This window comes from Mycteria americana, chromosome 3 (assembly GCF_035582795.1).
Source record: "Mycteria americana isolate JAX WOST 10 ecotype Jacksonville Zoo and Gardens chromosome 3, USCA_MyAme_1.0, whole genome shotgun sequence".
Classification (NCBI taxonomy): domain Eukaryota; kingdom Metazoa; phylum Chordata; class Aves; order Ciconiiformes; family Ciconiidae; genus Mycteria; species Mycteria americana.
This window is the reverse complement of record NC_134367.1, coordinates 103,234,221-103,251,176: the sequence shown is the minus strand read 5'-3', so window position 1 is coordinate 103,251,176 and position 16,956 is coordinate 103,234,221. Positions and strand designations below refer to the sequence as shown.

The 16,956-nt window shown below is 46.2% G+C and overlaps 1 protein-coding gene across 3 annotated transcripts in view; it reads left to right on the top strand.

Annotated features, from left to right (window-relative positions):
- Positions 1 to 10,256, top strand: part of KCNH1 (potassium voltage-gated channel subfamily H member 1) — a 194,631-nt gene extending 184,375 nt beyond the window's left edge. For 2 of the 3 annotated variants that reach the window (XM_075496359.1, XM_075496358.1), the window contains one exon: positions 3,253 to 10,256. In XM_075496359.1, coding sequence (XP_075352474.1) covers positions 3,253 to 4,101 — 849 coding nt within the window. In that variant the 3' untranslated portion in view covers positions 4,102 to 10,256. The remainder of the gene's footprint in view (positions 1 to 3,252) is intronic. The other variant, XR_012774827.1, reaches the window with a different exon arrangement.
- Positions 10,257 to 16,956: the final 6,700 nt, after the last annotated feature.

The window sequence follows — 16,956 nt, the reverse complement described above, 5'->3', positions numbered from 1 at the left end:
TTAAAGCAGTTATTTGTATTTTTATTTACAAAGACTTGCATTTAATCTTAAAAAAGACAGCAACAAAAAAAAATTCCAAAATGCAGTTATGTAAAGTCTTTTCAGTTACTGCTGAGCTTTGCATAGTTATAACACTTCTGCTTAATACATAAATATCGAGCTGTCTTGAGAAAATACGGCATCGGGGATCTTGCAGAAAAGGACAGCTTTGCCTGGGCTTCCCACAGACAAGTCGCTCTCTGACAGGTATCCATCCAGTGTCTTAGGAGTTAGTCAAAAGAAGCCAACCCAGGAGTTGGAGGCTGCGTCCCCTGGCAAATGCGCATAGATTTGATTTGCAGCGCATGAGTGCAGCTCGTCACATAAATGTATATGTAGAAAAGACGTTGAAGAGGATGGGAGACCCGAGGATTGCATTTCTGCATTCACGCAGGTGATTGCTGCTGGGGGGTAGTTGCCTTGTAGCTGGTGTAAGGCCTCATGTGGAAAATGGAAATTAGGGGCCTCGTCGGGGTGGTAGCAGTTACCCATAGCAAAGGCAGTATTTACGTAATTGCTCCCTCCACATCTGTTCCTGTTTCTTTTGCAGTCTGCTCTCCTGAAGGCAAAGGGGTGAAGGTATGCTCAGGGCCCTGAGGCTGGCCACCACACAGCAGGAAAGCTGATGGCAGCTCCTCCACAGCTGAGCGTGCTTAGCATCAGCAGGGCTCATCCAGGCAGTGCAACGGAAAGCAGCGGGGGCTGTGGGGGGATAAGCACTACCAAAAACTTGTCTCTCAGTGTTCACCTTTTTGCATTTGCTGGTAAATTTGTTTCTCATGTACTCCAGTACGGAGACCACGCTACCAGCTGCGTGAGATGCATTGGCTAGTACAAGCATGGGTCGGGCTAGGCTCTTAACAAGTTATTGCTTGAGACTTGCTCCCTTGCCCTCTCATCCGTATGGCACTGTAGCGGGGGCAGCTTCTGTCAAATAACCCATTTATGTTACAAAAGCCAGTCATTAAATAGTGAGAGGTACTCTAGGGCTTACCAGACAAGGTGCTGAGCGGGCTGCGTGGAGTAGGGGTTGGACTAGGCAAGGACTCTACGAAGCAGCCTGGCCTCTAGCTCTTTCAAGCACCCAGGTGCCTTCCCTGGTGACCCTGTGAGGGTGACCATTGCACCACCCAGTCATACACCCCTCCTGAGCATTTAAGGAAAACACCCAGCCCAGATACATAGCTCAGACTGAGACTGCTCACGTGCAAAGCGACCTGAGCCCCATTAACTGCGTGACCGCCTGGCGCAGTGCCGTGCGGGATGTGGATGTCCACACCAGCGCCAAACACGCAGGCTCCAGGAGAGGAGGGGGCCTGGGGACACAGAAGTTTGCAGAGACAAATGGACCTGGCTTATAGTCGCCTTGGCTTGCTGGGGGCTTTGTGCCCCCAGAGCCAGGCTCAGCCCGCTGCTGGAGTGACCCCCTGAGACCCTGCCTGGCATCGCCGGGCTCCAGCAGAGCGTGCCGGGCAGCCGCCCTAACGCCGGGCTGACGCTCTTCCTTCAATTAAAGCGGGGGACTGCCAGTGTGTGGGAAGCCATTAGCCCGGAGCATTGTATTGATTCTCCCTTCCCAGTGAGTAAGTGCTATTCTTTCACTTCTAAGGGTTACGCTGCTTTGTCCGCTTTCTACTGAGCTCACTGCAGGCTGAGTTTCCTGGGGGAAAAAAAAAATACTGTCAAGTACCCTGTTTTCTCATTCTTATCTCACATTTAGTTTCCTAATTGCAGCTTGGAAATAAAATATCCTTCCTGCTAATTTTATTCTTTTGTATTTGGGAAATGCTGCCAAGTCTGACAACGTCTTCCTTCCAGAGACGCAGTGTTAAGATGTTTTTTCCCCTGCTTCACAATGACAAAGCTGTCAAGAAGCACTGGAGTCAGGAGAAGCACGCATTTTGTGTGTGCCAGTGAAGCAGTACTTATTATGTTTAGTTTAATTTATATCTGTCTGCAACAGAGGGATGGGTTTATTTACACATTCCTAATAATGATTTGTATCTGCAAGTTATTTCTGCATGGAGTGTAAGGACTTTGAGTGGATTTTCCCCAAAGCAGCTTAAGAGATTAGGTATCAGTGTTCAGTAGAAGCTGGGGGCTACATCTTTTATACTCTGTATTGAAAACTTCAGCTTAGGGGACCTCCCATTTTCAAACCAGACTACTTACTGGTTCTCCTTTAATACCACACTGGAGGTTTTTTGCTTGGAAAATATCCATACCAGAGTAAAACGCATGGAGTTTTTGAAGAGAGCGTGTTGCCATGAAGTCCAGGGAAGAAACATTGCCTGGCTGCGCTTCAGGGTTGTGTGGGGGCACCGTGAGGCTTTCATCAGTACCATCAGACCCTTGGGCTGCTCCCACAGAGATCGCTTAGCCTACAGGCTCAGGAAGATATAATTAGGAGGGTAGATGGAAAATTAATGTTTCTTTGTGCAAAAATGTCCCCTTTTCCATAGAAATAACGAAATAAATCAAGACGTGAAGCTCTTCAAGCTTCTGTAGTAATCAAGACAACACATTCTGTAGAATCTGTAGAACAGCGTCCCCATGTCTTGCAGAGCCCGTTCCCCACTGTCCTTGCACCCTTGACTGTGGGACTGACTTGAGCTTTGCCTCATCCCTAAACTGCAAGTTGCTTCTACAGGAGGGTGTGGGAGGGAAGGGAGGGCAAGAAGCACTTTGCAAACTGCTGTTGGAGAGTCCAGAGTAGTCTCTGCTGTACTGACCCCATTAGTGGCCAAGCTGCACTAAAATAATATCGGACCTTTTGCGTGGCGTGTAGCGAGTGAGCTCTGGGATGAGACTGCTGTAAGACATGGGAATGGCTCTTTGTAATATTAGAAACTTGGTGCTAAACCACAGAGACAGGAAAATCAAATATAAGAAGTCACTTTTAACACAAAATAGAGCAAGTAACTTCCTGGGATCATTATATTTACAATGGCACTGCCTTGCTGACCCCTCAGAACTGGAGAAATATTTTTCTTCTTTTTTTTTCTTTCTGGTGTTGTAAGACAGACAGTGTATGCTCTTAAATAATAAGCCACGTTCCACACAAGATAAGACACTTGAAAATGTTGCTATAAATGTGCAGAGGTGGTGCATTTGTCAGTTAAAATAAATTCTTTCAAATAATTCATTCTCTACAACTTTTCCCCCTTACGAATGTGCAGTTAATCACAGAGTGAAATCTCTTTCCCCCTGTAGATCGTGTTCCGGAAAATTAGCGATGTCAAACGTGAAGAAGAGGAGAGAATGAAGAGGAAGAACGAAGCGCCTCTGATTTTACCCCCGGACCACCCGGTCCGCCGGCTGTTCCAGAGGTTCAGGCAGCAGAAGGAAGCGCGGCTCGCAGCAGAGAGGGGCAGAGATCCAGATGACCTGGACGTGGAGAAGGGCAATGTTTTAGGGGAGCATTCCTCCGCCCGCTCGGTGGTCAAAGCCAGCGTTGTGACTGTACGGGAGAGTCCGGCGACCCCTGTGTCGTACCAGTCCGCTTCAACATCTGGGGCATCTGACCAGGCAAAGCTGCAGGCCCCGACATCGGACTACGCAGGATGCAAAGTGTCGGGGGACTACCCCCGACGAAAAGGCTGGGCCAAATTCAAAGACGCCTGTGGGAAAGGTGAAGACTGGAACAAGGTCTCTAAAGCAGAGTCCATGGAGACTTTACCAGAGAGAACTAAAGCTTCGGGAGAAGCTACCCTGAAGAAGACAGACTCTTGTGATAGTGGCATTACAAAAAGTGACTTGCGCTTGGATAACGTTGGGGAGACAAGAAGCCCGCAGGACCGCAGCCCGGTCCTCACCGAGGTCAAGCATTCCTTTTATCCCATCCCAGAACAGACTCTTCAGGCCACCATGCTAGAAGTGAAACACGAGTTGAAAGAGGACATCAAGGCTTTAAACACAAAAATGACCAATATAGAAAAACAGCTCACTGAGATACTTAGGATATTAACCTCAAGAAGAAGCTCCCAGTCGCCACAGGAGTTGTTTGAAATATCAAGGCCCCAGTCTCCAGAATCAGAAAAAGACATGTTTGGAGCTAGCTGAGGTGTTTCTTTTTAAAAACCAACCAACCAACCAACCAACCAACAGCCCCCCTAACATTTTAAATTTAATCTTTCTTGAAAATGAGTGAGGGACCAGTTCACTAAGCATGTTCCCTGTGTCTAAAAAGGTACGGTAACAGGAACTGCAACCTCATGTCAAGATGGCAGCTGACTCTGAAGCCTTTTTGACAGCAAGGGTACAGTTTCTAAAGTTTTTCTTTTCTCCGTTGGTGCCCATTCCCCCCCGCTTCCCCCCTCTCCCTCGGGATGTTGGAATAAGAATTCTGACAGCAGCAGCCATCCCCGTGAGCCCCAGGTGACCTCTGAGGTTTTTGGAGCATGCCTTACGCCATTAGCTCGGGTTTTGCCTAAGCACTTGCCAGGGTGCTTATGTTTTCAGCGTTTGGTGGGGGTTTTTTTGCTGCTGCTGCTGCCACTGTCTCAGTCACCTGTACAGCATGTTAAATGTCACAGTATATTTTCATATATCTGTAATAATGCAAAGAGCAGTAGGAGACGTGCATGCCATTTCAATGGAACATATGCTACTCGGTACCGAAGTTATTTTTGGGTAGTCAAGGGAGGGCTAAAAAGATGAAAAAATTGCACGTTTTATTTGCAAACTGAGATATTCCTAAAGCAATTACACTTAACAACATCCTCACCAATAGCCACAATATTTCAGGTCTGTTAATAAATGGGATCTTCCACCTTCTCAGTCACTGAGTCAAGGATACTGGTTTTCAAAAACTTAACACGTGTCTCAGATGTCTTTGAATAGTGTTACCTTTGCTTTTAACTCCAGCTGCTGGAGGACAGAGGGTCGGGCGTGCAGTGTACCTGAGCACAGCCCACTGCACAACGTACCGTGAACATCAATAACAGGTCCTTCAGATTTGCCTCCCCATGAAAATATACTGTGGCATTTATGTCCTTTTTTGCTATGAATCTGCTCTTTTAATTCTTGTAAAACTATTATGCAGAAGTTTCTGTTTTGATGATGTTCATTGTAGCCAAAGGCTTTCACAGAACTTTTAAAGATTTTAGATTGTGGCATTTCCCTCTACATCCAGATGTGTTGTTCCTGATCTATTCTAGCTAGTAAGCAAATGGATAGTAGAGGTAAGAAGTACAGTGCTTACTGTACACAAGTGCTATTGTAGCAAGGAAACAAAAAGATCTGCTTCTTAAAGAAGGAGATGTTTCCAAAACTTATATTTTCATAACTTTTTTTGGAGGAAGATTGAAGCACTTTACCAAAACTACTGTTCATTATTCATTAGGTAGGGTAGCATAGCTGGTATCATGGCTTGGGTTATCACCTTGGGATATAGGTGTATATTCACAGTATATTGTCTCCACTGATCCAGTACGTTCACTATTTAACAGTAGGTTAGAGCTCAGAAGCACGGTGCAACACTTTTTTGGGTTTTCATTTTTAATGGCAATAGGTCTTAGCACAGCGTGGGAGTAGTTCGGTCTCATTCTTTTTCCACGGTACTGTCATTTACAAAAAACATTTCGGGGAAGGTTTTTGTTCATGTTAAGTAAGGCAGAGGCAAGGAAAACGACCCGTTTGAAAGGGTTTCTGCTGGCCTGATGCTTGCCCAGCGCAATGCAGAACTGTGTCAGACGTCCCTGGGGAAGTGTGAGGTCCGCTGATGAACAGGCACAGTGGTGAGGCCGTGCTGTGCAAAGCTACTAGCTCAGGTCTTGGAGTCAGTGTGGTTTTGGTATCTCTTCCTGTGGTAACTGCCCTGCTCTCAAAGATGCTGACTGTTCCGAGCACATCACCACCATTTCCAGGTCCAGAAACAGCTGGTTTGGGATCGGCTTCCAAGGGTCTCACACCGTGGTTCGATATGGAAGTGCCCACAGATTGTAAACTCTTACCCAGGGATTGAAATACTCCTGAGAAACAGCTATCGGGATCAAATCTGTAGGTTACTTTTTCCCTCCCTCAAGAAAAGGCATTAGGGAGGTGACTTGCTCTGAAACCAAGGCGCCATTTCCTTAATTTATTTCTGGTTCCATGTTTAGGTTTTTCCAGTGGTAACTGGTGTCTTTTACAGTTACGCGCTGCAGACGTGCAGTACTGAGGAAGGCTCTCTTTGACCAAAGTCACCCTGCGTGTTTGGTGCATTATTCACTGTACGTGGCAACAGTTACCTGTAACAGCTATGGCATGATTGCCGTAAGAAATCCATACAGCAATGGTTTCAGTTAGACGCTGTTGAATGATTTTTTTCTTTCTAGTCTCCTCAGTCAGTAAATTCATTGGATAATGAAATTATGCCTAAGTAAACCACAGGTGTACTGATATACAGGGATTTACAACTGATGCCCAGAAGTTCCAGCAAGGTTTTAGAGACTGGCTTGGAGCCAGTTTCCTCATCCAGGCAAACTCCTCATCAGCGTTATGTACCTGAAACTAGGTTTTCTTCATAAAATTTCTGAAAGGCTGAAAGTCTTGCTGAACTTAGCAAGCACTTTGACAAAGTGCCACCCACCTACCTGCAGTTGAACAAACGTGGAAATTAGCTTATCCCAGGTAGATGAGGGAGGAAATGTTTATAAACTCCAAAGTACGTGCCTAGTATCTCCAGCATTGCAGCGCAGACATAGAATTAACTGTGCAGTTGCGGGTTACCTGGCCCTTTGTTGCCGATGCTGAGTTGCTGCTTCTACGTGGTATTTTTATGTGCCCTCAGGGATATGCTAAAGGTTATTCTGGTGTTGCCCGTTGCCCAGGTCTGGAGTCACGGCAGGGGCAGCCCTAGAAGCCCCGTAATTAGCCACACTTGTGACTAAAGGAGCCCAAGTCCCCATTTGCTGGGGGTACGTCTAGTGGGGCCTGCAGGTCAGTACGATGCTGTACTCCTGCACGCCCTGTTGGACAACGGGTGGGTGCAGCACCGAGTCCATTTTTAAGGCTTTTATGAGGCTCTCGTAAAGGCCTATAAAGCCATTTATAATCCATTTGTAAAGCCTTCAAAGATTGTAATATACTTTGGAATTACGCTTAAAATGTAATGTCTTTGAAGATTATGGCCAAACTTGATTTTGTTACGGTCATGAAACTCCAGAGACACTCTGCTCCTTACAACAACACCTTTAGGGTGTCTGCTCCAGGTCAGCACCAACAGCGGTCAACGTCATTCAGATTTGCACAGCTGTAACTGAGATCAGACTCATTTTATTATGATTTTATGAACTGGCAGGCACTAAAACTAGTTGTAGGAGACTGCATCATCCCTCAGTAACCTGTATATGTTGTGAGAGAATTTGAAAAAAATATACTATCTAGGATGAGCTTTGGTCTTTGGATTCCCTGGGCCACCGAGTGGTTAAAATGAGCAAACGGCAAACCTTGCCCGCTGTGGGACGTCACTCCTTTGAACCCCAGCCTAATTTGGACCTGGGCTGTGGTGCCCAGGCTCGGCAGATGCAGCGCTTCTCCTTTAGACAGTGATTGAAAGCACGGTGTTACAAATCTTTCTCCACTGAGCCTTACACTTAGATGCCTACGGCTGGACGTCGTGTGTACCCACCGTAATTGTTACTTGTTCTTTCATTTTAGTTGTCAGCTTTTCCTTTGTCTTTTCTTTCTCTCTACATGTTGGGCAAGCCTTTCACTTGAATTATTTTTCAGCTTAGAAATGAACGATCTCTGAACATGAGACTCTGCCCCTTAACAAGCAAATGCTTGTACATACTATAAGAAGAAAAGAAAAAAACAAAAAGGCCTCAGTTTTAACTATGTTCTGGCATAGTGCTTCTGCCATTTAACAACCTGCTAAATAATCTGCATTAATCTAAAAGAGATGGTTTGTTCCATTTTTACTATACGATGGAATTAGATTTCAGTCAAGAGCAGGTAGTTCAGAGAAAGAGCCTGGGTTATGGTTTGGTAAAACGGGAACTTCTAGAAGTTCCTGCTTAAACTGTTAGAAGGAATACCGATATGCAGCACAGGATTAAAAAAGCAAAACCCAACCCTTACCCCTGCCGTGTTCAGATACATTTACTTCTGTCTGGTATTACATGTATACTTTTAAAAACACCATTCTTGCTTTAAATCTCTTTCACAGTGCTGCCCTGAATCCCAGCGAACACCCTGTTTAACAGCTTCGAAGGTGATGTTCTGCTTCTACAGTACTTCACTTTAATGAACCGAACAAGATATTTACTGTGAATATCTGGTGATATATTTTCAATCACTCTTAACCAGTCTGTGAAAGAATTTAATACATGATTTGTCTTTGCTATATAAACAATGTGTATGATTACACTTGTGCAGATGCGTGTACATACACACGTATATATAATATCTATGTGTAGGTAAGTCTATGGATTGCGTTTTTGTTAAGTAAAAGCACATCCCTCATTTAATGATTCCAGTTCAAGAAGGGAGCTTAAATCTTCCCAGTAGACATCCACTGAATGTCCTAGTTAGTATCTCGTTTGTTAACTGTTGAACTTTGAAGGCCATGACTTTTGGTTTCTCTAGTTGGCCTCGACTTTATACTGTTAGCCTGGCGAACATTGTGACTGAGAGAAGATCTGGCAAGCGTTGTGATGGTCAGGAGACATGAATACATGTGAAATTGGAAACATGTTGTATCATACTTGGTGGGAATAAGGCTCGTAAGCCACTATCTGTTGCTCACAGTATCTCTGAAGCTAAGCTGCCCTGGTAGTGCTTCTCGTGGCTTCTCCTGCAAGAAGGATGGTGGAATGAATGGATTTCTTTTTCTTGGTACCAGGGGCTGTCTCAAAGGTGCTGAGCCTATCCTTCTTCTCATGGGCAAGGTAGCACGTGGTCGCTGCACCTCTGCTTTCTTGTCCTGGTGTTAGGTGGTGAAAAGCATCTTCTACTGAATTCCTCATTTCCACGTAGTCTCCTGTGGGTGTACTGGCAATAAGAAAGTCTGTGTTTCAGCTGCACTTCAGATTCATTACGACAAACCTTTTAGAGAGAGTCCCGTGCAGGGGAAGCTCCAGCAATTTGAGGTGAGGCACAGTAGGTTACTGTATCCTCCAATCTGACATAGTTTTGACCACATTGTTGTGGCAAGCATTGATTCAATTAAATAAAAATAAAGCTTTTTGCAATAAGATATATCCAACATTTAGCCTTAAGACCCTTTCATAAGTGATATAATTCAAACTGTGATTTCATTCTCCTTCCTTCTTAATGTTCTGTAGTATTTACAGTGTTGCCTAAAGATGAAGCACTTTGATTAGCTTTCTAAATCTAATGGAAATCACTTGCTGGTAATCACATTTCTTTCTCCACTTACTGCCTTCTTATTAGGACAATGAATTACTCCAATAGCCCTCTCCCCTCACAAAACAAAGAGACGTAACTATTGTCTAAACACTTTTCTATATCAGGGAGCCAACCCGTCATATCGCGGAAGTGTTTGTTTCCAAGATTTTTTTTTCAGTTCGACAAAGCTAATGTGAATTTACCTGCGACTGTAATTTGTTTCAAGCTGATTGTTGAGTGTCGTGTAAACATATTTGATGTGTAATCCCAGAACATCTCTGTAACTGGATCTAAATGCCTAACGTTAACAAAACAGTTCGGGGTTTTCAGTAACTGTTCTGAAAGGCTCATGGGTTTTTTTCTCTTCTTCCCACTGAATCTGTGACCACTAACGTAGAAAGAGAATCATTTTAGCTGTAGATGAAAGAAGTTCAATAATCTTGTATCAGGATGAACTGCTACATAAAGAAATACCAAGTTTTCTAATGAATGTGTTATATTATTGTACCTACATACAATCAATATTTGTACATCTGTTGGAGACCTGTCTGCGTTTCAGTATTTAGCCACCACTGCATGGACACTTTATTGATATGCAGTTAATGCAGTTGCTTTGGCGCTTTTCAATGTACTTCACTTGTTTTTATCCTTTCAGAAATCCACCAAAACCTCTTGGTTCTTTTTCTTTGCATTTGTCACTTTGTTCAATGAAGCATGACTAGAAAAAGAGAACGAGTAGATACTATTTTTGTGGTCAGCAAAGCAGCTGCCAGTAGATAGACGGTGTGTGTATGTATGTATGTATGTATACGCACTGTCTGGGAATGTTTCAGTTACAAATGCAGCCACCTACATTAACGATATCCCTATTCAACATTTTTAAACAAGCACAAATAATATTTGTAAAAAAAAAAAAAGTTTAATTTTATTTATTATAGTAATAAACTATTTTATACATTACAGTTGCTTCGGTGTGCTTTTCTATGTCTTGAATATGTGCTTATAAGATCAACAGGGAGATTTTCAGGTACTCTCTAGAACTTCTGGCTAGCCATTTTGTTGCTGTTGTTTTGTATCTCGAGTGTTAGCAGTAAAGAAGATTTATATTACTGTTTTGGTCATAAACAGTTCAGGTTGTTTCCTCAGCTTTCTGTCTGCTGTGTACAGTCGGGATTTACACTGCCAGGGTCACTGCGGACTGAACTCAGGTGTCCTGTAAAGCGAATCTCCTGGCACCCCAGGCAGTGTCCCACACTGTGGACTCCAGTCTGGGCCAGGCGTCTGCTGAGCAGGAACGAGATGACCAGAGGACTGGCTGTGACCTGTCTGAAATGATCGACTGACTGATAGCCCGAGGGTGTCTGTAGTCGCTCTGTGTTTTAGACTGTGTTCACTATTGCAGTATCTGAGAACTATTACAAAATTTCTGGAAACCAGAGTACTAGAGATCAGTGAGGCTTCTACTGGCCCGTCATCTGCTGCAGAAGGTGACCTTACCGTGGACCTACATGAAGACAAAAACAAGAGGAAGGAAGCCCCTAGTACTGTGTCACCTGCCAGCGATGCTCCTGCAACAGGCGGCAATGAATATGACTTCGTTGGCTACCTCAGCAAAGAAATCCATAACCAGAGGCGATGGGAAAGGGAGATCCCTTCAGGTCAGGACGGGCGTACGTGACAGGATCACGCACAGCAGCCGTTCCTGCGGGCCAGCAGCCGCTCCGGACGTGTATACAAAGTTTTAGTCTTCAGGACGTCGGCCTAGACCCCGTGAGCTTCGCACGCATTTTTGCGGTTCATTCTCCATCCTCTCGTTGGAGGGTCTGGTGAACGCGGCTGTCACCTGTATTAAGACACTTCATGGGATTGTGAATCTCGTCTTCAAAAGAACAGCAATAAAGCATAAGCTTCCAGACTGCAGAGCTGAGGCTAAACTGTACTGAGAGCAGCCAAGGAGCACAGGGAGGAGCTATTTTTAACATCATTTCTGCATCCACTGTAGTATGTGGCGTGACAGGCTCTCCAGTCGCTAGTATTGTTTCATTGGCCGGTATGAAAATCCAGCTTTCTTTTGCCTAATGTTATATGCAGTGTTCCCTACACTTACGAGAAAAGGGAGAATTACCATAGTGAAGGCAATGCACCTTTTTTTTTTTTTTTTTGATGTCTGTAGAGGCGGTTGTTCTCATTTTCTGACTTTCATTATTTTCTTTGGTCAGGCTTTTCCTGCATTCTTAGCAGCCTCCCTGGTTGTGCTGCAAGCTTAAATTAGTGCAGAGAAGGAGAGCATTGCCCACACAATGTTTCCCATCCCAGCTTCCCTCCCCTCGTCAGCCCCACAGCATTTCAAACTACAGGTTATAAACTACAGCACTTTTTGCCCAGATTTGTGTGACAAATTGCAAAACTTCCATGCTCCACATGCTGGCTCGTCAGGCCTGGGCTCAGCTGAGCAGCAGCAGCGAGCAGCCCCCTTCACCTGTGCCAGCCCCTGCTCTCATTCGCTGCACCTGGGAGCACGTTCCGAGCAGGGACTAAAGGTTTCTAGACCATGGGGTGTGCACTGCGGCTTCTGATCTCTCCCAGCAATGACTGCAGGTATTGCTGCTTCTGTTTTATTACGAATTAGCGTGCAAAGGGCAGCGCCTACAAGAATACTGAAGGTGCGTAGCCAGAGGAGAGCTCTGGGTTGGAGCGTGTGTAATGATGAAGGAGCCCCTTGCTGGTAGTACCGGCTGGCAGGGGGCCCGGGCCCCACATAGCCTTCCTTGCTTCTACACTGCTGCATGTGTGGCGGCTGCTGGGGACCCCCAGGGATGTGGGGGTCCCGGGGATGTGGGGGCTTTACCTGCCCGGGTCTGTGGCCCCAGGGCACTCGGCTGCAGGGGCAGCAGCAATGACTCCCGGGGCAGTCTGCGACGTGTCGGCTTGTGGGGAGGTGGCTGTTGCTTACGTGGTTTTGAATTTTGCATTTGGTAATGGGGGTTCTTTAGTTGCCCCGTGGTGCATTTTAGTAGCTCTGTTGAGGTCAGAAGCGCTCAGGCTCCAATGCTTTTTTGCACTGAAGTAAATACGACCAGCATAAACTAGCTCTTCTGTGCTGTGAGAACCTGTGGGACTGAATTGCAGCGAATCTACCCCCTCTCGCACATGTGTGCAATAGCAATGTCTTTTATTTGCTCCTGCCATCACTAAAGGAACATCAAAACCGCTTCTGTTCAGTGCGTGCCAGCAATGCATCTGCCTGGCAGGGGCAGACGCTCAGGACAGCCTGCCAAAACCTGGGGGGAGCAATGAGCCTAGTGGCCATCGGCCCCCTCGCTTAGCGAGAGACGGCCACTACGCTCCAACCTGCCCAGCCACGGCGGGCACTGAGGCTTGAGGATATCTTGGCTGATGAGCTGCTTTCCGTGCTTCCCTTGTTCTCCACTGAGGTAGGGTGGTTAGTAAGGCTGCAGATCCAACTGGGAAACGCTGAGAAGGATGCAGTGTTGCTATGGTACTTACTACTGCCAGTGGTGTGAGGGGTTTCATTGCAACAGGCATATAGCGTATGAAGAATATCAGCAAATACCAATATTTTTCACCTAGAGGGTTGCACTTTTGCTCCTTTCATTCTAATTCACCACAACCTTTTACGGTTGGACTCAATGATCTTCAAGGTCTTTTCCAACCTGTGCAATTCTGTGATTCTGTGAACCTCAGTGGCGGTACATGGAAGCTGGGGGGGATGACCTGGCCTGTTCCTGAAAGGCAGGAAAGGAGTAAAAACCTGTGAGAGATCTAACGGCAGCATTAGAGTAACTGAACTCCTAACACGTCTGTCGGAAGCAGATACGAAGGCGCTCATGCACAGCCATATCTGCAAAATACATGTGCTCAAGCCTTGTCTTTTTTTTTTTTCCCTTTTCTCTTTCTCTTCTGTTCCTGTTCCCCCTTCCTAATCAAGTTCAAGCCCTCATGTAGCACAGCCAAGTGCAAATTTAAGCTGCCCCATGGCACAGGTGTAGGTTTAAAACAGGCTTAACTTTGGCAGGTTCATCTGTCATGAGCAACTCAACCTTTCGTGCTAAAAATCCCACCTGGTACTGACGGAGGCAGGAGCGCGTGAGCAACCTCCAAGAGTTTGCTTTTGAGACGACACACTTTTGTTGTTCTCCACAGTTTTTCTTTTATTTTTGTTGAGGTTTTTTTTTAAGGTTTGTTCACTTGTAGTGTTTTCCTTGACCGTGTTTCTGTTCCGGTGGGTGAGGAATGAGGCGAAGGTACGGCTTTGCTGTTAATGCCTGCCTGGGGGGAGGCGTAGCCCCTGCGAATGTCACTGCAGTTTGTACCTGCAAATCTGAGGGGGACAAGCTTTGGTATGGGTATTTGCCTCCACACCCCCGTTCTCCTAGCTGAAATACACAACTCATGGAGAAAAAACCTGTGCTGCAGTACCCGTTACACGTGTGGATTTTCTATAAAAGGAGGACTATGGCCTCTTCTTCAGCAGGGGTTACCGGCGGGAGGAACGCTAAGCAGCAGCAGCACACCGAGTGCAGTATTAAACCTGGGAGCTACTGCGTGCTTAGCAATAGGACCAAGAGAGCTCAACAAGAGATGGTTCCCTGCAAGCAGTGGCTCACAGGGAAGGAAAATACAGATTGCTTTCAAACCTCTCCGGCAATCTTTTTTTGTGAGTTTTACGGTTAAGCAGAAGGTATTTTAGAAGAACTGACGATAACAGGAAAATTTATTGAACGATCTTAGCTGTGGCATGAGGATAGGAAAGAGAGCTAAGATAATCCGTATGTAGCCCTGAGTCAAAATAAAGTATTTGTTTTGGTTTTCCTTTAGGATGATAATACTGCACATGCAGCCATTTTCAACCTGGCTATTGGAACTGTGGAGACAGAAATATAAACAGTTTGGCTGAAAGCTAAATTGAAAAAAAAGCACCCTTTAGGAAGGTGTGCATAAACTGTGCATGAACTACTGCATGAAATTACAGTTCCGGCAACAGGAATTGTAAGTGGCTCTGTAAAATGGGGGTGCGCACGTCCCATCTGCGAGCAGCAAAGAAAGCAGCTGTAGGCAGGCGTGCTGAGAAGCTGCGGGCTGGTTGCTCTGACCTCAGGGACAGACCGGGTGTTGGTAGAAGAGTCTAAGGTTGTGGCAGTAAATGGAAGCAGCATATCATGGAGCCAAAGTACAGCCTTGGATATCTGTCCCGGTGGGTTGAATCTGCTGCATTTCCTTCGTCCAGGAAAATCGGTTACGGAGGAAACCTAGCTGTGTCTCAGGGAAGTATCCGAGGAAAGCCTCGGAAAAGAGAGGGTGAGAGTGCAGTCTGCAAAGCCACCAAGGGGGGGGACGGCAGGGAGGGAGCAGGAGTGGCCGAATGAAAGTACAGCAGTGGCACAAGAGCCACGGGGACCGACTGCCCAGGAAGCTCCTTGGGCTGGGGCTTATAAAGGGCTCTAGCCCCCGAGTCACCGTCGGCCCAGCAGCTGCTGTCGTTTCATTAGCGGAGCGTGGCTGTCTTCTGGAAGGAGCTGTGAGATACTTCACCCTGCCTGAGCTGTGTCTGTCAGTGTTATAGGGTACCCTTGTGTTACTGCCAGCAGCCGTAAAGTTTTAAAGATTTGGCTTGGAAACATTATTATTATGAAAATGTTGTTTTTCTTAAAATGGAAGTTTCCTCAACCGGCATTAAGTAATAAGCAGTTCACAGCCTCCAAGCACTCCAAAAGCAGTACGCTACTGTATTTTCAATGACTGTCATGCTTTTTAAACCCTTATACCATGTCAGGGCTCATACTAAACTTGCAGTTGTTGGTGGTGTCAGTGGTTACTGGCATAACCGTAAGGCAAGGAGGACATCTTCACAGACCGAAGATCCTTTGTAGGTCTCGTATTTTTACCAAGCAATGTTTGGCAGGATTCGATCAGATTGAGGAACTCTGAGAATAGGTAACAACCCGAGCAAAGCTTGCTAAAGTCTGGGCTGATGGCACCAGCAGTGGAGCGCGAAGTGTGGGTCAAGAGACGCCGCAGTTGACACGCTTTGAGTTTAGGAGCCAGAGCTCACTTGCTCACACATCCCTGGTGACCTGGGATATCGCTGTCTGGAGCGCCGGGGGCTCAAAACCTGCCTGGGGCTTGAAGGGGTTAAAAACACTTAGTTTCCCCAAACCCTTACATTTGTTGCCAGGCTGGGAGGAGGCGCAGTCAGAAGGTCCTGTGCTGAAGGGTCCTGGGTCTCCGAGTCCTGTAGAGGGTCTTCTCCATGGTTCGTTCTCCTTTGTGTTTTGGCATTCCGTAGCACGTTCGCAATGGGTCTGCGGCGACGGGCTGGTGAAGTGAAGCCCCGGGCGGGCTGGGTGTTGGTGCTGCTGCGTGGCGTTTTAGCACGGAGCCCAGGGTAAGGCCACACGTGGGGAGGGCACTAAAGGGGAGTTATTGACCTCCGCAAGCCACAGCTCTGCGCACACCAGAGGCCCCGGCAGGCAGCAGTGGGGCTAGGCGAGTGCTGGGCTTGCTGGTTAGGCAGCCTGGTCCCGGGCAGGTGTTTGCCGAGACAGGACCCAGGCCATGCCCTCACTGTGTTTGCAGCACTGTCATGAGAACCCAGCCTGATCAAGGGGTGGCCTTGAGGCAGGACGCCAAGAGGTGGGGGAAGGCAGCTGAGAGATTGCTGAAGTAGCCTGGAGCAGAGATGTGACCAAATGAATGTTATTAGCCTGCAATTTCAGCATAAACTACCACCTCAGCACAAAACTACCCCCACAAGAGTAAAGAAACCCATAACTATAAATTACCAGTAACATCATTTAAAGAACTGGCTTATAAATGCTTATTTTTATCTCTGCAGTTTGGCTTCCTATAAAGTAACCCTCCCACGTACCTGGGCCCTTAAACAGCCTTAACCCTTCCAGCAGCAGTCTGAAAAAAATCTTCTTTTTTCCCCTAAGACTTGCCTTTTAAATTCACTTACCAACAGTGTGGATGTTTCCGGTCTTCTAGGATCATTTCCAGTTGTTCTATTTTTGCCACCTAATTTTGGAAACTCAAGTGCACTAGTGCAGGGATGGAAGTTCTGTGGTCCATAAAAATTAATTAATTTTGTCAAGAAAGATCAGCTCTAGAGGGAGTGCTAATACAATTTAAACTTCACAGGTCATAACCAAAGTTATGTTTCTGTATTATTTCTTCAGTAAACTTTAATTTTTCAGTGGTTGGCTGGTGCACCTGTCAGCAGTGATTCACTTCAGCTACCCAACCATATGTAACGTTTTTCTTAAATCCCTGTAGCTGGTGATGCACTGTTATTACCTGTGGTCTGACTGCTGCTGGGGACGGCGTACGCCACAGGTAGCCCATGTCATTTGACCCATTTCTGAAAGGCGCTGGTACGCAGGTACCTTTAGGGTAAATAACCTAAGGTTGTTTACACTTAGACCAAACTGGCCCTGGATATGATGGAAGGTGGTGCAGCCTAGCTTGTGGTCAAAATTTGCCTGTTAAATCCTGATGGTAGCTTGACCTGCTCTCACCCAGACCTTTGTGACTCCCAGCATAAGGAATGAGGAGTTTTTCGAG